General features: G+C 41.7%; 1 protein-coding gene and 1 pseudogene across 1 annotated transcript; one reads left to right on the forward strand and one right to left on the reverse strand.

The window, feature by feature from the left end:
- Positions 1–417: 417 nt before the first annotated feature.
- On the forward strand, positions 418–2,421 carry LOC139373387 (rRNA-processing protein UTP23 homolog; annotated as a pseudogene).
- Positions 2,422–2,675: 254 nt separating this feature from the next.
- Positions 2,676–17,090, reverse strand: LOC139373383 (double-strand-break repair protein rad21 homolog A-like). Its single transcript, XM_071113830.1, has 14 exons — positions 16,771–17,090; positions 14,358–14,546; positions 12,294–12,423; positions 10,274–10,373; positions 9,987–10,093; positions 9,455–9,652; positions 9,084–9,203; positions 7,141–7,269; positions 6,652–6,875; positions 6,195–6,342; positions 5,750–5,892; positions 5,358–5,522; positions 4,967–5,050; positions 2,676–4,230 (listed from the first exon to the last, which is right to left on the reverse strand). The coding sequence occupies exons 2-14, from the start codon at positions 14,499–14,501 to the stop codon at positions 4,039–4,041; spliced, it is 1,884 nt and encodes a 627-aa protein (XP_070969931.1). The 5' UTR covers positions 14,502–14,546; positions 16,771–17,090; the 3' UTR covers positions 2,676–4,038.
- Between the last annotated feature and the right edge of the window lie 2,121 nt (positions 17,091–19,211).

Here is a 19,211-nt window from a genome sequence, read left to right on the forward strand (position 1 = left end):
TGAAACGAGGATTCTCAGGCGAGAAAAAAACCTCACTCAAATGTATAGCCCCGTTAGAAAATATAAATGAACCGTTTGAAAATGTGAAGGAAAAAAATGTTTTAAAAAAATGTGAATTATTTTTATTTGGCGTACCCCGACGGCATTGCACCCCAGTTTGGGAATACCTTCCCTAAACAGTGCTTAAAACAACTATTTACAGTTAGCAATCCAGTACTATTACATCATTAAGCCAACTACTGACTGAGACAGGCAATGCTACTGACATGGATGCTTGTGAAAATAAAGGGTGGTACAGGACTGGTCTATGCATCAAAGGGATGGATGCACAGAGCCATATCCAGCTCTGACAAAGTCACTGATAGCCCACATGGCTGCCAGGCTGCCATCTACCTTTGCACATAATAATTTGCAAACGTGTGTTTATATTTTCCATGCTGCTTGATTTGTTATTAATCCGCGAATAGTATGTACTAGTAAACCGCTACTGACGAACCTTTACAGAATATAGATAATGCTCCCCGATATGCAATTGCGTTAATTTGAGTGGGATTTTTCAGCAAGTAACGTTTAATCCTGTCAGACAAGCTCGCTAGCTAACGTTAGCTCACTATTGGGCTAGCAAGCTACGTTCGTTACAATGAAGATCAAACGACAAAAGCAAGACAAAAAAAACATTCGTTTCTACAAAAACAACTTCAGTTTTAGAGAGCCCTTTCAAATTCTGATCGACGGGACGTTTTGCCAGGCGGCACTGAAGAATCAAATCCAAATCAAAGAACAGATGCCGAAATACCTAATGGGAGAGGTGCAACTTTGTACTACAAAGTGAGTGGGGGTTCCTGTTGTGTTCGTCAATATCACACTGTCATGAGTTTTACCCAATGACTGTTTTTTTTACTATTCAGTTTAAATATGTGTTTTTATGTCATACAGTTGTGCTCTGAAGGAACTTGAATTAACGAAGGACCTTTATGGTGCCAAACTCATCCTGCAGCAGTATCAGGTTAGGAACTGCAAGCATTTCAAGAACCCCGTCTCTGTGTCTGCTGTCAATGCTGGAAGGGACTAATCCTCACCACTACTTTGTTGTCACACAGGTATGTGTTATATCGTATCTTTATGTACCTGGGTCAATCAATGATCGAGTTTCCCTGCTTAGATGTTGCATGCATCAACCAATGGTTGTGTGCTACCTCAATTGACTGTAGTTGGGCACCAGATTGCTATAACACAGGCTTGTGTTCCTCTGCTCAGATGTTGCTGACACATGCCAGATCTTACAACCCTGGATAGGTATCAGCTAACCACATATGTTATAGCAATCTGATGCCCAATGGCACAATTGATGACGTCGCAAGCAACCATTGGTTGATGCATGCAACATCTGAGCAGGGGAACGCAACCATGTGGTTAGCTGCTACGTGAAATACCTATCCAGGCGCTGAGACCTGGTATGCGTCAGCAACGCTTGAGCAGAGGAACACGGCCAATGTCCTAGACCAGGGTTCTCCAACTTGCGGGCTGAATTTGCTCCCCAGGTGGTTTTATTTGCCCCCCCCAAGCTTTGAACAAGTCATTTAGATTTTTTCATTGTTGGACATGACTAAACACCAAGTCATTTTAATTTTGAAAATCTGAGAGACTCATGTAAGCAAGGATTAAAGTTATTGTTTTAGTCTAATATTCTATGTTTGGGCTTTTTGTGGTCAATTTGCAGTCTATAAATTATTTGTAATTATGTTCCATCCCCCGACCAACCGCTCAAGAAAAAAATCGTCCCACCGCTGAATCTAGTTGATCATCCTTGTGCTAGACACTTGTCTCGTCAGCATCAACAACCAATAGTGCCCCCTATCTAGCTGCATGCATCCAGTTTATACCAGATGCATTGAGTCACCTCTTCCTGTCTAATGTTTAAATTTCAGGACCAAGAGGTGACATCAAGCCTGAAGAAGATCCCAGGCGTGCCACTCCTGTATATCATCCTCAACATCATAGTGTTGGACAAGCCCAGCCTATGCTCTGTGAACCATGTGCAGGCTGTGGCTCTGAGAGAGATTGTCACCCCAGCCCAGCAGCAGAGCATCAACAACCTGAAGGAGGTGCAGGGGATTGGGCAGAATGGAGAGCGCCAGGGCAAGAAGCGTAAGAGGAAAATCTCCAACCCCAACCCGCTCAGCTGCCTGAAGAAGAAAAAACAGCCACAGACACAGCTGCTTAAGACTGAGGGCAAAAGGAAGAAGTCGGCAAAGGAAAGTCGCAAGCCAGAGGGAGGGTCCATCCCTAAAACCAACCACAAACCCCTAGTGGTAGGAAGATATATGTTTTGAGGGCAAGATATAACCAATGTTTTTCCCTCCCCAAAAGTTGAACTGAATATAAGACATATTTTTATATATATATAATGTATAAAATACATAGATAATCTCTACTAAACCAATTTGCTCCTATTTGCCAGTTTAAAGGTATCCCAATTCAATGTCCGGAGAACATATTTTGAAGAAGCACACAGCCATGTCAGCATGCTTCTAAAAATGTATCCTTAAACAGTTCAATCTTGTTTGTTGAACATCAGAAGGTATTGATCTAAGTCATTATAGTAAGTCCATAGCAATTACACCCAATTCACTGGCTCAATGAACCAGCTATGAAAAGGATTCATTGACATGAACTGTTGAAACAGTATTCATTTTATTAGAAAAGTAACAAGTTGTTGGGCCTCAGGACTACAGGCATGGCATCATAATACACTTCAGCAACAGTATCTACAAGAGGTGTCATTTTGGGTTTTATACAAAAAGGAGAATGCAAGTTTACCGGCGCAGAGTTAAAGGGATGAGCTGAAACATTACATGATATACAATTTCAGAAGTTTGTGGGTATCAAAACAATGCATAAGATGAGCAATATCGTATTCAAGCTATCGAAGAATGACTGTCACAACACCTAAGCACATAAGTGAATTAAGACTTCCCAGTAGTTATCATTGCATCAACTATCTTTTAGATTATTAATACCAAATAAAAGTTTCTCTATTTGCCAGAGATTACTTGACATTGAGCTGCATCAAAGAGTTGATGAATGAAATGTCATTTCTGGACACCCACAATTGAAATTTAAATTTAGTGAAATAGCTTAAAATATCTAATGCGAAAAAAGTCTTATTCTGGCCAAACCATTAACATAGATAATTGATAGTATTTTCATTGACACAGTATGTGACTTAAAAGGGAATTATTCAAGTAATACCATAAAATGCAATTCAGGAGGAATTACCTGGAATAAAAAATATTTGAAACTGGAGCAGGCAATGAGGGTAGAGTTTCTATTTTAAAAAATCTACATGATTTAAACCTGTAATTAGGCAAGTACGTTAACAAATTCTTTCCAATGATGGCCGACCCTGGACGATGCTGGGCCAATTGTGCGCTGCCCTATGGGACTTCCAATCGCAGCCGGATGTGATACAGCTTGGATTCAAGCCAGGGACTGTAGTGACGCCTCTTGCACTGAGATGCAGTGCCTTGCGCCACTCTGGAGCCCATTCTCAAATCCCACAACAATGGAGACCTAAATGTCTGCCGATATAAAAACAAATTACAGTCAAGGACTGTAAAAGCAGAATTAAGAACAAACCCATTGGAATGCTTGAAGCTACTACTAAAATACTATTGGTCTTCAAAATAAGATTGCTGGTGGATGCAATTCATTTGAGTGTTTCAGAAACTTGCTCAATACTACATGCTCCTTTTGGCTAAAGGGTATAAAACATAACTTTTTTAATGGGAGACAAATAGAACCTTGGAAAGCAACATGATTGGATTAACACTCTCACATTCTAGCAAAACACAAAGCGCTTTCATTGGATAACAAAAGCCCAAAATACACAGAATTACAATCCCACCATTCATGATTCAGAGACCTCATCCCCAGACTTGACCTTTAAAAAACATTCTTATCTCAAGAAAGACAAAAACACATAGGTAAGAGGATAAAAAAAAAAGTTTCAGAGTAAAAGCAGCCAGTGTTGAGTCTCTAGATGAGGTGGAAGCGGGCGCCAGGGGTGGCGATGATGTCGCTGTATGGCTCGGTCTGGTTGAGCTCCACCGCCTGCTGCTTTTTCAGAACCAGGAAACTGTAGAACTTGGCGGCAGCCTGCTTCTTGTTGTTGTTCCTGCACAAATCCAGCAGGCTAATTTGCTGGGCTCCTGTCTTGGCCATCACCCTCTGAAGGGAGGGAGAGAACTGTTAGGTCACAGCTAACATGCTGACCACATCGGTCACGTGCGTCAAAAATATATTGACACATACATGTTTTTCAATCATTGCACCTGCAATGCTCGCGAGCATCTGCATTGCCAGTCGCTAAAATGGAAGTTGAAATGGAAGGAATCCTGCCTCTCCCCATTGGTTTTTAGTAGCATATACCCACGTGGGTGATTGAAAGATGAACTGAGGTTGGTTGTAGTAATGCACCTTATGAAAGTTAGCTGCCAATCGCCATATAATGTCCAAAGAAGAAAAAGAAGCCTGGAAGGAGGAGAGATGACTAGAAACGATTAATTTGACCGTTTTATGTGTGGATTAATTGTCGGAGTAGAGGATCTTGTGCATTTCAGGTAAAATCCCAGGACAAATTAGCTAGCAACTGCAAGCTAGCTAAATAGGGCAAATTAGCTAGCAACTGCAAGCTAGCTAGCTAAATTGCCATAAATGTATAAAGCTTTTTGACCTGTTCCCAAATTAATATAATTGGTTCATTGGTTCAGAGTTTGTTTTGATATTTCAACATGCGTGTTGTTATCGCGTTTTTGGTGTGGGGGGACAATATCAATTTGCGCACGATGGCATCCGGTTTGGGCATGGCGTAAGACCCGGTTCTGGTTAGTAATGTAGGGGTTGTTCACTTGGTGTGTCACAACGTTTAGTCAAGTTCTCTCGTAAAAGCTCTCCTATGACATACCTGCAGGCCGTGCAGCATCTGCTGGGTTCTCTTGTTCCATCTCCTCTCCTCTCGGTCCTGGTCACCGGCCTGACCCTCCTCATCCTGTCATTGAACACACATAACATTAACTCTACATACACATTAGCATACACATTAGCCAATGTACAAGCAACACAAGACCGGAAGTAGGCCTACATATTTTGCTTCCAAAGGAACATAAGACAGAATAGATCAGTGATCACCAGCCATGGTCCCAAGAAAGCCAGTTTCCAGGCTATTCCTCCAGCCCTATACTAACGCACGCAATCCCATCAGCTGTTTAGTGCTTGGAACACGAGCTTGCACACCCTGTAGCTCTCCAGGACCAGGGTTGGCGGTGACCTCTGGAAAATCTTCGTGTCTATCTCACCTCGTCTGAGCCGTCCTCTCCGTCCTTCTTGTCCTTCTTCTCCTCTATCAGGTCGAGCTCAGGGAACTGGCTGAGATTGGTGCTGTCCTCGGGGGGCAGCAAAACTGTCATGTCCAACTGCTGGGACACGCCTGAATGGTTGGCGGCCTGTTCCAGAGTACCCATCTGGATGGAGAGAGGAAGCATGTTTAAGTGAGTGATTGAGTAGGGGGTTGAGTATGGGCAAAAAGGTAAAAGCAGGTCAAACTTCTATCAAAAAACACTAATGAGATCTCTCAGTACATACAATATCAAATCCCAAAAGCCTTGTATGCTTGACAAACTGTCTTTAAAGTTTCCCTAGCCATGGTTAAACAGGGCCTGAGCGAAGAGAGGAGCAACGAGGCATTTACGGGCAAGCCTGGCTCTGTGTCCTGTGCCTTGCGTTTCTGGCCGTGCGTGGAGGGTGGGGGCATGACTGACTCGTCCAGGGTGGTCCTGCTGCCCTCCATGGCTGATGCCTGCAGCACACTGGGCTCCTCCAGGATGGTCTGGTCTGGAGCACATACAATTACACACAGAAAGAACATTAAAAACTATACCGAACAAGGTCAATTGAGTACAAGTACATGACTGTTATGGATGAGGTGCTTGTGTCAGATTGGGCATAGGTCTCTAGTATACAACTTGGAATATGTCTACTACTTTGAATTTATCCATGTGTCTACTTTGAATAGTATCCTATATCTTGATATTATATCCATGCTGAGAGTTGGCCCTCTAGCCTATAATTGCATCCAATGTAGAGGATTGAACTGCTGCCATTCAGTAGTGCGTTAACTGAATTGAGTATCTCACCGATGATGTCCCTCTGCATAGCCTCCTCTCTGGGCACCTCAGGGTTCTCCAAGTCCTTTAGGAACTCATCCAGGCTGTCTGCCTCACCTCCCTTCCTCCTCTTCCTCATTTCGTCTGGCACCAGGGGGGTCAGGGTGCGGGTGAACATCTACAGAAAGAAAGGGACAGAGAGTGAGAGGGGGAGAAAGAGGGAGAGAGGATAGAGTCAGTGCTGAAAAAATGAAGAGGCGAGGTAGCAACAACATGCACAAGCCCCTAAAAGTAGTGGCTACACTGGCCTCAAACTAATTGTTGAGAATAGAAACATATCTAGAAAAGCTCTAATGAAAGAGGTTCAGGAACTAACATGCACACATCTGGGGGGAAACCAGAAAGCCATTTCCAGGTGCTGGATTGAGAACAATAACACAGTAAACAGCCCTTGTTTGTCTAACTACCAGACCAGTTGCTGGGTTACCTTGAGAAGCCTGCTGTTCCAGAGGGGCTGTGCTGGCAGGGAGAAGAGCTTCTCCACGCCTCCAGTCTCTTTCCACATCATCAGCTTCTTGGTGGGCGGCGCAAGATCCAGCGTGGTGACGATGTCAGAGTAGTCGCTGAGCTGAGCACGGATGGTCTTGCTGTCCAGCTCCTTCAGGTTGTCCACAATTAGCTTCCTCTTCCTCTTGGCTTTGGTTTCCTTCACTGTGAGTTGTAAAGAGAAAGATAGCTTAAGTGAATAGTGACATTTGGTGGCAGAAGTAGGATCCAGGGTGAAAGGGATGCCTTGAAAGACAAGCAGACCTCAAAGTGTTGAAAATGTCTTGAGTGCTGCTAAACTCAAAGAAGAGCAGTGATGCTACTAATTGAGTATGTTATGGCACAGGCCTATCTGATGTAGTGACAGACATAACAGTACAGGTTTGTTATAATATAACATGAATATCAATATTTGAGGTTGTGTGCAGACCTGTGATGTCGATGGGCTCCAGGGCGAAGGCCTCCTCCTCGTTGTGTACCAGCGTGGTCTGCTCTGTCTGGTCCTGCATGGCGGGCAGGAGCTCTGCTGGGCCTGAGTCTGGGCTGTCTGGACCTCCCGCTGCACACACACAGTGTACAAAACATAAGAAATGTAGATGAGGGGGAGGAGACTGTTTTTATGAGTAAGTTCATGTTTAAGTTTTACTCAGCACTGTCAACACTTTCTAGTCAAAACTTACAAGCCATAAAAAAAGCCACATTCTACCTACAACCAGCACTGCAGCGGTAATGAATGCGTAGGAAAGTGTATTGATAGGCTTGTTATTATTAGCGGAGTGGGTCTTTTTTATATGTACACTACCGTTCAAAAGTTTGGGGTCACTCAGAAATGTCCTTGTTTTTGAAAGAAAAGCACTTTTTCCCTCCATTAAAATAACATTACATTGATCAGAAATACAGTGTAGACATTGTTAATGTTGTAAATGACTATTGTAGCTGGAAACGGCAGATATTAAAAAATGGAATATCCATTATCAGCAACCATCACTCCGGTGTTCCAATGGCACATTGTGTTAGCTTATCATTTTAAAAGGCTAATTGATCATTAGAAAACCCTTTTGCAATTATGTTAGCACAGCTGAAAACTGTTGTCCTGATTAAAGAAGCAATAAAACTGGCCTTCATTGGACTAGTTGAGTATCTGGAGCATCAGCATTTGTGGGTTTGATTACAGGCTCAAAATGGCCAGAAACAAAGACCTTTCGACTGAAACTCATCAGTCTATTCTTGTTCTGAGAAATGAAGGCTAAAGAAGGCCAGTTTTATCGCTTCTTACACCCATGTAGATATTCCATTTAAAACCCAGCCGTTTCCAGCTACTGAAGTCATTTAGAACATTAACAATATCTACACTGTATTTCTGATAAATTTGAAGTTATTTTAAAACTAACAAAAAAATTGCTTTTCTTTCAAAAACAAACCATTTCTAAGTGACCCCAAACTTTTGATCAGGTGTGTGTGTGTGTGTGTGTGTATATATATATATATATATATATATACACATACACACACACACACGTATACACACACACACATACACACACACACACACATATACACATACATACATACATACATACATGAACATTTCACTTTCTCTGGTCATAGGAGTAACATCATTAATTTGTGCATGAGGCAGAAATAATGCGGTGCAACTCGAGTTTTGCCATCAGCTGGAAGACGCCGTCCCTTTTCGGTCAGTGTCAGTGGAGGGACGATGAGAGGCGGACCCTGTCTGCTCCCTTTGCCGAGACAGACCATCTGATGCAGGCTTCATCAGCCCAGTAAAATAAATAAGCTAATTATAAAAAATGTATGCACACTCAGCTGTGCATCACAAGTAATACAACAACTGATCATATAGCCTACCTCAAAAATTATTCTGAGAAGAACAATGCATTGGCAAGACAAGCAAAGACCATATGCAATGATGTTTTGGGCCTATAGCCTACTGCACAAACCTCATTACTACAGTACTGTTTTTAATAGGTTAATGTTGCATAGGCTCACATTTTTTAAGTCATGTTTTAAAAAATCTGAACAGTAGATCTCAGCTTGCAGTTTGACACAAAGTTATCTTGACTCAAAAAAGGTTGGTGACCTTTTTGTACCATCTAAATATCGGTGTGAAATATATTTTCCATAACCACAAAGTGTTTTTAGCTGTTTGAAGCTGGTGTACGAAATTTAAGTACAGAAAGCATAGAAATAGCGCACATAGAATATATCCACCACTTCTTAGACTTGCTTTCAATGAGAACGACAGCTGTAACACACATTTCTATGTCATGTCCATTTGAAAACGTTACATATTGCAGCTTGAAAATTTAAAGTCACTTTTGGGAACAGCAAATGGTAAGTGTTGCAACTCACGTGAGAGGGCATCAAAGTCATCTTCGTCATCGTGGTCCTGCAGTCTCAGCACACTCTCGGTGATGACGGGAGGGTCGTCGAAAATGCCATCCCCAGCCTCGTTACTGAGGAGCTTGTCAACTAGAGACAGACGGGAGTGGCAATGCTCAGCAGGAGTTAAAACCTTAGCAAACAGGGTTTTTACACCAGACACATTCATTAATGTAAACAATTAATTGGCCACATTAGTCCCAATTACATCTCCTTCCTCCCATACCTGGGCACACTTCAGGAGGAAGGATATATTATTGGGACACACACAAGAGACAAGGAAAGAAAAGCTTGTAACATAATTTTGACATATCACAACCCAGGATATCCTTCCTTCTTACCCAGCATGCCTCCCTCGCTCTCAGCCATGGGGTCCTCTCCGAAGTCATCTTTGTACTGGTCGTCGTATTCCAGGTGGTTGGAGTTGTCTGGGATCTGGGCAACCGAGGTCTCTGGGTCTAGGAGCAGGTTAGAGGCTGACGCCCCGTGGATGATGTCCACCTCGAAGGCAATCTCCCGGTCGTCCATTCCAAAGTCAGCTGAAGGGGGAGAACCGAGTATGTTTAGAATGCATTTTTGCAAGTGTACATACAGCGATAATGAGTGGCGGTGTTTGTCGCACTAGGAAGGGAGGAGCTTGGAATGGGATGAGAGGCTGGAGTATGGGTGCATTTCAAGCATCTGCCTGGATATGAAACCACGGTAAAAACATGGTAGACCACTACCAAGCATTTGCTATCACCTATCCAGATCAGTGCGGATGAGGTGAAGGAGTTGAAGAAAGGAAACCACTACAGACTATTGAGATGCAGCCAAGGTTTAGTTTGAGGAGTGAGGTGGTGAAAGGATTGGCCTAGGAGGCCTGCTATGTACCGAAGTCATTCTCCTGCAGCAGGCTCAGGTTGCCCACCTCCTCCCTCATGGTGATCTCTTCTACTCGACTCTGGTTCAATGTGAATTGCTTGGTGACATCGATATCGCTGCAAAGACAACATAAATCACTAACACCGAATGAAGGAACATCTAATGCACTTGATACAAGCAAATCAATACTCGTAAGAGCATACAGAACATATACATCAATGGAGACAGAGAACTCGTCGATGCTACATGAAAAATCTCAAAAAAACACATTTCCTCTGATGACATGCAGGACTCACTCTAGGTCTGGTAGTGGCTGGTCGAAGTCGTGGAACTCTTCTGGCATGGTGATGGCGTTGTAGGCAGCTTCTCTGTTCTCCTCTGGCAGATCCACCACACCTGAGAGGGCAGGGATGGAGGCAGGGGTCAGGCTAGCACAGACTCACATAATACACAGCCATAACATCATCCTACAATGTCAGTACAGTCTAGCAGCCCAGTGTGCCTCTTACAAGTTTCATATTGGGACTCTTTCAGGAGCCCCCAATTTCAGTTCATTCAACAGTGTATGAAAATGCCAAATACAGTGCCTTGCGAAAGTATTCGGCCCCCTTGAACTTTGCGACCTTTTGCCACATTTCAGGCTTCAAACATAAAGATATAAAACTATTTTTTTGTGAAGAATCAACAACAAGTGGGACACAATCATGAAGTGGAACGACATTTATTGGATATTTCAAACAAATCAAAAACTGAAAAATTGGGCGTGCAAAATTATTCAGCCCCCTTAAGTTAATACTTTGTAGCGCCACCTTTTGCTGCGATTACAGCTGTAAGTCGCTTGGGGTATGTCTCTATCAGTTTTGCACATCGAGAGACTGACATTTTTTCCCATTCCTCCTTGCAAAACAGCTCGAGCTCAGTGAGGTTGGATGGATAGCATTTGTGAACAGCAGTTTTCAGTTCTTTCCACAGATTCTCGATTGCATTCAGGTCTGGACTTTGACTTGGCCATTCTAACACCTGGATATGTTTATTTTTGAACCATTCCATTGTAGATTTTGCTTTATGTTTTGGATCATTGTCTTGTTGGAAGACAAATCTCCGTCCCAGTCTCAGGTCTTTTGCAGACTCCATCAGGTTTTCTTCCAGAATGGTCCTGTATTTGGCTCCATCCATCTTCCCATCAATTTTAACCATCTTCCCTGTCCCTGCTGAAGAAAAGCAGGCCCAAACCATGATGCTGCGACCACCATGTTTGACAGTGGGGATGGTGTGTTCAGCTGTGTTGCTTTTACGCCAAACATAACGTTTTGCATTGTTGCCAAAAAGTTCAATATTGGTTTCATCTGACCAGAGCACCTTCTTCCACATGTTTGGTGTGTCTCCCAGGTGGCTTGTGGCAAACTTTAAACGACACTTTTTATGGATATCTTTAAGAAATGTCTTTCTTCTTGCCACTCTTCCATAAAGGCCAGATTTGTGCAATATACGACTGATTGTTGTCCTATGGACAGAGTCTCCCACCTCAGCTGTAGATCTCTGCAGTTCATCCAGAGTGATCATGGGCCTCTTGGCTGCATCTCTGATCAGTCTTCTCCTTGTATGAGCTGAAAGTTTAGAGGGACGGCCAGGTCTTGGTAGATTTGCAGTGGTCTGATACTCCTTCCATTTCAATATTATCGCTTGCACAGTGCTCCTTGGGATGTTTAAAGCTTGGGAAATCTTTTTGTATCCAAATCCTGCTTTAAACTTCTTCACAACAGTATCTCGGACCTGCCTGGTGTGTTCCTTGTTCTTCATGATGCTCTCTGCGCTTTTAACGGACCTCTGAGACTATCACAGTGCAGGTGCATTTATACGGAGACTTGATTACACACAGGTGGATTGTATTTATCATCATTAGTCATTTAGGTCAACATTGGATCATTCAGAGATCCTCACTGAACTTCTGGAGAGAGTTTGCTGCACTGAAAGTAAAGGGGCTGAATAATTTTGCACACCCAATTTTTCCGTTTTTAATTTGTTAAAAAAGTTTGAAATATCCAATAAATGTCGTTCCACTTCATGATTGTGTCCCACTTGTTGTTGATTCTTCACAAAAAAAAATACAGTTTTATATCTTTATGTTTGAAGCCTGAAATGTGGCAAAAGGTCGCAAAGTTCAAGGGGGCCGAATACTTTCACAAGGCACTGTATAAACAGCAAAATGAAGATTTAAATGAGATGGAGGTTGAGCCAAACTGTAACTCGGAGTCTTGAATGTAAAAAAAACTATGAATATGTCGGACCAGTCAAGCCCCCTAGACAATACATTACCTGGTCTGAAGGCCATCTTGATCTTGATGAATGCCTCATTACAGTCAGCCAACAAGTACTTGGCTTTCCTGTTGTAGATCCTCACCACCCCCAGGAGCAGATGACCTGATGTACGCAGGGCCATTTTCACCTGTACAATTAAAGAATAAGAAAGAACACTGTGTCCAGAAATACACCCCCCCCCCCCCCCATGGCGAGATATTTCAATTCACTTCAAATCAGCATCTATAACTCTAGTATGCTCATCCGCCATGTCTTGACTAGAGGTCGACCGATTATGATTTTTTAACACAGATACCGATTATTGGAGGACCAAAAACACACATCACAACAATGCTGAATGAACACTTATTTTTACTTAATATAATACATCAATAAAAATCTATTTAGTCTCAAATAAATAATGAAACATGTTCAATTTGGTTTAAATAATGCAAAAACAAAGTGTTGGAGAAGAAAGTAGAAAAGCTAACGTTTAAGTTCCTTGCTCAGAACATGAGAACATATGAAACCTTTTAACATGAGTCTTCAATATTCCCAGTTAAGAAGTTTTAGGTTGTAGTTATAGGACCACTTCTCTCTATACCATTTGTATTTCATATACCTTTGACTATTGGATGTTCTAATAGGTACTTTAGTATTTCCAGCCTAATCTCAGGAGTTGATAGGCTTGAAGTCATAAACATAAACTTGAAGCATTGCGAAGAGCTGCTGACAAACACAGCAAAGTGCTGTTTAAATGAATGCTTACGAGCCTGCTGCTGCCTACCACCGCTCAGTCAGACTGCTCTATCAAATCATAGACTTAATTATAATATAATAACACACAGAAATACGAGCCTTAGGTCATTAATATGGTCAAATCTGGAAACTGTAATTTCGAAAACAAAACGTTTATTCTTTCAGTGAAATACGGAACCGTTCCGTATTTTATCTAACGGGTGGCATCCATAAGTCTAAATATTGCTGTTACATTGCACAACCTTCAATGTTATGTCATAATTATGTAAAATTCTGGCAAATTTGTTCGCAACGAGCCAGGCGGCCCTAACTGTTGCATATACCCTGACTCTGCGTGCAATGAACGCAAGAGAAGTGACAATTTCCCTAGTTTAATATTGCCTGCTAACATGAATTTATTTTAACTAAATATGCAGGTTTAAAATATATACTTCTGTGTATTGATTTTAAGAAAGGCATTGATGTTTATGGTTAGGTACATTCCTGCAACGATTGTGCTTTCTTCGCAAATGCGCTTTTGTTAAATCATCCCCCGTTTGACAAAGTTGGCTGTCTTTGTTAAGAAGAAATGGTCTTCACACAGTTCGCAACGAGCCAGGCGACCCAAACTGCTGTATATACCCTGACTCTGTTGCACAGAACGCAAGAGAAGTGACACAATTTTCCTAGTTAAAAGAAATTCATGTTAGCAGGCAATATTAGCTAAATATGCAGGTTAAAAAATATATACTTGTGTATCGATTTTAAGAACGGCATTGGTGTTTATGGTTAGGCACACATTGGTGCAACTACAGTGCGTTTTTCGCGAATGCGATTGTTAAATCACCCGTTTGGCGAAGTAGGCTGTGATTCAATGATAAATTAACAGGCACGGCATCGATTATATGCAACGCAGGACAAGCTAGATAAACTAGTAATATAATCAACCATGTGTAGTTAACTAGTGATTATGTTAAGATTGATTGTTTTTATAAGATAAGTTAAATGCTAGTTAGCATCTTACCTTGGATCCTTGCTGCACTCTCATAACAGGTAGTCAGCCTGCCACACAGTCTCCCCGTGGAGTGCAATGTAATCGGCCATGATCGGTGTCCAAAAATGCAGATTACCGATTGTTATGAAAACTTGAAATCGGCCCAAATTAATCGGCCATTACGATTAATCGGTCGACCTCTGGTCTTGACCCACAGCCAGCGAGTTGAAAATTGACCCTCTTCTACTGGTTTACACAACACTACCCTTACGGCAGCATTACTTTAATAGAGACTAGACACATGATTTAAACACATAATAGAAGCCCTGTATCAATGATCACTTGTTTACCTTGGGGCAGATGATGCTCTCCACACTGCTCTCCAGGTTGCATTCAAACACATGAGCCTTGGTGAGCTTCTTATCCCAGTGGGCCGCTAGCCAGATCTTGGCCAGCGGCCCACGTTTGCTGAGGACAAAGTGAGCATAAAACATTGTCCCAGCACCTTCTCACCTAAGGGTGAGGGGGGGGACACCAACCTGCAGGGACAAAGGTTAGAAAAAACATCCAATCACAAGAAGTGATACACTTTGATGGTCATATTGAATAAGGAAAGATTGGACTTTGAGAAATACATTTTGATTTATTTACACTTTGCATTAGTCAATTTGACTGTGTTATCAGTCCTCTCTGCTGGCCGACCAAAAAAACTCTCACACTACATTGCACGAGGAAAGTGCGTTGTGGATAAATGCTAATAAAATGAACAAATAACAATGATTGAATACTAAGAAATTAAATTAAGTAATTAAACCAATAACAATTGGGTAATTGTGATTTCTTTACTCAAGCTAACTAGTTAACGTAAACTCACCCCATTCCATACAAATGTGCGCAACCACAACATTCAAACGAGGCTACAAAGAAAACTAATGGCACTGTAGCGACTGTGTTGACGTCAAAATCGGGGGTGTGAACTAGGTTTCTATTCAAGCGTTGATCGACATGATAATGGCTCTATAGTATTGGAGAAAAGTTGATAAAACTGACCCTCCGTTACATCTTGACGTGTCATGTCGTAACGTACAGCATGCATAAAGCAACTATTTATGTCTTACAATCTCTCTCCACCAGGTGTAGCACTTCTATCATCCTTTAAAAACAAGAAATGGACAGTGATGGATGGGGGTAAGGAGGGGGGGATACCTAGTCATTATTGCATGCGATCATCATTCTCAAAGCTGCTGTTTTACTTCTAAGATCACTTTAGCACCGCCCTAAAAACCCGATTCAAATTCGACACAAACCTTCAAATGGGTATGTAATGATACATTATATAAACTCTTTATAGTGTTTTATTTACATTTTAGAGGCGATAAGGTGATAAGTTGGGCAGATCGAGTGAAAAAAAAGAAGCAATTTTCCCACACAACATCTCTCCTTCTCACTACCACGCATTAGTTTCGCTTCCCCACCCGCCATTTTTTTAAAGACCCGACGGGGCTCATTGCCTGCTTGAATTATGCAGAAACGGGCAGCGTTTAGGTCATGTAATTTATTCCGTTGGAAAGGGGAGAAATTGTGCTTTACAATGGTATTGACATTACAGTTGATCTGGAAGTATTACGTTTTTGGGGGGCTAAAATAAGGGCAATTGTACGGACCAAAGCGATGTACGAGTTTACGTTAGCGACTGAGGCCCAATATGAGCGCTGTCCTGATCTTGACTCGGTACTGTTTGTTTTAATCAGACCCTCATGATGCACCTGTTTATATATCCTAAATAGGTGCCCCACTGACGCCATCGCTGGGTTGGCATTATGCCTATTATCTTAACATCTTCATTTTCATATAGAATTAGCTTGAGCACGTCATACCATTTTAATTCCACAGTGAACATAATTGTCCATCTCTTAGGGATCATAGTCCCCATACCGCAGAGGCGATCTTATGTTAGCCCTTGTCCTAGTGTCGAACTGGTAGCATATTGTTCTTATGTGCATAACTCACGTCGGAGAGTTTGGTAAAGTTCAAGCATAATCCTTTACTCTGGAATAACATGTTACAGGACACAACATCCTAATCAGACACTCATAATGCACCTGTTTATATATCCTAAATAGGTGCCCCCCTAACGCCATCTCTGGGTTGGCATTATGCCCATTATCTTAACACCGTCCAAGTGGAGGGGGGCGTAGGTTGGCATAGAGCTGGTTTTCGTAAATTGAACCACATACTGTATTTAAACACATCGGAACATTTATTAACAATGGACAACTAGCTCAGTTGTCAAAAATGATAATAAAAAACTCGAGTACCTACTTAAATTAGTTAGGAAGCCAATAGTTTGAATTGTAAAGAAAAATAAAAGATCCGGGACCTCGGCGCGAACCCAACTAGCTAACGGTAACCAGCAATCTTTTGAGGTTTTGCAGGAGACGCGCACGCCACAGTGATCCGAAATAATTTCGATACATATTGGTACAGTATAGCGTTCCAGTTTAATAAACCAATGTGAATGTACTGTAGCTAAATACCCACAGTATAACAGGTAGGTAGTTAGCATAATATGCTAACTAATGTTACCGACCAGTGACACTGTGTGCAACGTACAGTAATCAACAACCTCCTGTCATTTCCAAAACAGAGCGCGTATTGTGATATGATTTTGTTGGTTCGTGTCTACAAAATCGGAATCTAACATGCAAAAAATGTTGCTTCATTCCAGTAAATGAAAATATATTTAAAATGTAAACAACTCACCAATTACGCTCCAATTGTATTTTTTTTTTTTTGGCGGCCGTAGTTTACTTTTTTCCACTCCTCCTCTCACTAAAAACAAACATAATGGCGCTGACTTTTTAGTTTCTTCCGCCCGCCCAAAGATTATTTTCAAATCCACAGGATGTTTACAAGACCGTCAGCGGTTTCTACTAGATACCACCACGAAGTCAAAATGGTATCTTTGGTAAAAATGTATGAAAACAAAAATGAGCTTTTAGGTCTTACTGTGTGGTTAGGTTTTAAATCAGATTTTAATCAGATATATTTCTGAAATAGGCGGGGTTTATTACTTTGTGGCTGTGGTTACTAGTGACGACTCAAGTAAGCGGGTGGGGTCAGGCAACAGCGATTTAAAAAAAATATCTTAACCAAGATCAAACAGACCCTGTCGTTTCCAACCGGAACAAATGAGTCATGGTAGGCAGAGCCAAAACACGAGCTAACGAGATCACATTTGCCTGTTCTAAGCAGGTATCTGCATATTTCCATTAGGGAACGCCTACTCTGTGAAATGTGATCTGTGCAATAGCTAAATTCGCCTTTGCAGTCCTTCTAAACAACGCGATATTTTAAAACTTTGGCAAATAATTAAGTCTACAAAACTTAGTCCACTCTGTTCAAAACATATTCTAGTTGTGGGAACAGAAAACCGTATTGAGATAAAATGTTTAATCGGTTGAGAACATTTGCAGAATGTCACTCAAAGTCCATCTCCTGGCCACTGGACTTCCTCTCACTACCATATTTGATAGGTAGTGGAAACTCCATGCAGTTGCTTCACATGTCTACATCCGGTGAAATATCTATTTCCTTGGTCTATCTGTGTCCATTGCCGATTTTAGCATGTAAATCTTGGTGGGGAAAACTCATTTTTTAAAATGTTATTTAGATGCATGCCAGCAAAGCCACTGAACAATATATTAATTGCACTACAACGGTGACTAACTGTTTGGCCCTACATGAAGCTGTTCTAACAGCAGAGCTTTCTTTTCAGCACCATGGAGTGAATTTTTACCACTGCTACACCTGCCTAATAGCAGAGCCTTATCTGGCAGCGAAACAGTTAATTAATCCTAATTTACCTTTAAAATTGACCTTCCTTTAAAAAAACCATAGCTGATATGGCTGACTTGCTTAAACAAATATGGTTTCTACTGACAATTGAGATGTACAAACTATGTCATAAGAGGACGATGAGCGGGTAAGTGGCAATCCGCAATTTCGATTAAGACAGCAAGCTAGGACAGATGTAGTCAATATAACTATTTGTTCAGCACTTTTGAAATGTACAGCGACACAATTCAGAACATGGGCCTTTCTTACAGTATTCTCCTTGTACACCAAATCAGAAGCGTAGGATAAATAAAGGGGGCATATTTTTGTTTAAACTTTATTTAACTAGGCAAGTCCGTTATGAACAAATTATTATTTAAAATGATGGCCTACCCCATCCAAACCCTAACGACACTGGGCCAATTGTGCACCGCCCTATGGGACACCCTCTATAGCCTGGAATTGAACTGAGGTGCAGTGTCTTAGACCACTGCGCCAATCGGGAACCCAAATATATAAGCAGACAATGAAAGCTCGTACAATATGAGCCTGTGTAGTAGGGATGTGATTTGAATGTGACTGGAGGAGTGGGATGGTTGATTGATTTAATTTTGTATTATCTCGGATCGACCCACCTTCCTGCAATGGAATATATTATTTTTGTTTTGTTTCAATACCCCGTACAGTAGGTGGTGGCAGTACACCAATAGGTGTAGTCTGCCTTAAAACTTTAAAGAAGAAGAAGAAGAAGAAAGAGCGAGCACGAGACAGAGCAATGACATAGTGCACATACTCAAATCAAATTGGCCACATACACATGGTTAGCAGATGTCATTGTGAGTGTAGGGAAACGCTTGTGCTTCTAGTTCCGACAGTGCAGCAATATCTAACAAGTAATCTAACAATTCCAAAACAACTACCTAATACACACCAATCAATGACCGAGCGGCATAGGCAAGATGCAATAGATTAAAAAATACAGTATATACATATTAGATGAGTAATGCAAGATGTGTAAACATTATTAAAGTGGCATTATTAAAGTGGCGAATGATTTCAAGTCTGTATATAGGCAGTCTGATATTAACAGTCTGATGGCCTTGAGATAGAAGCAATTTTTCAGTTTCTGCTTTGATGCACTTGTACTGACCTCGCCTTCTGGATGGTAGTGGGGTGAACAGGCAGTGAGTGTGTGGGTGGCAGTGGGTGGTTGTTGTCCTTGATGATCTTTTTGGCCTTCCTGTGACATCGGGTGCTGTAGGTGTCCTGGAGGGCAGGTAGTTTGCCCCCGGTGATGCGTTGTGCAGAACGCACCACCCTCTAGAGAGCCCTGCAGTTATGGACGATGCAGTTGCCGTACCAGGCGG

This window comes from Oncorhynchus clarkii, chromosome 18, assembly GCF_045791955.1.
Source record: "Oncorhynchus clarkii lewisi isolate Uvic-CL-2024 chromosome 18, UVic_Ocla_1.0, whole genome shotgun sequence".
NCBI classification, from domain to species: domain Eukaryota; kingdom Metazoa; phylum Chordata; class Actinopteri; order Salmoniformes; family Salmonidae; genus Oncorhynchus; species Oncorhynchus clarkii.

Excerpts from the sequence above, each read along its gene's own strand:
- LOC139373383 (XM_071113830.1), bottom strand. The coding sequence starts at position 14,501 with ATGTTTTATGCTCACTTTGTCCTCAGCAAACGTGGGCCGCTGGCCAAG. Across the intron at positions 10,374-12,293 it reads CAAGATGGCCTTCAGACCAG|GTGTGGTGGATCTGCCAGAG; the intron begins GTAATGTATTGT and ends CTGCCCTCTCAG. Across the intron at positions 5,893-6,194 it reads TATGCAGAGGGACATCATCG|ACCAGACCATCCTGGAGGAG; the intron begins GTGAGATACTCA and ends TATGTGCTCCAG.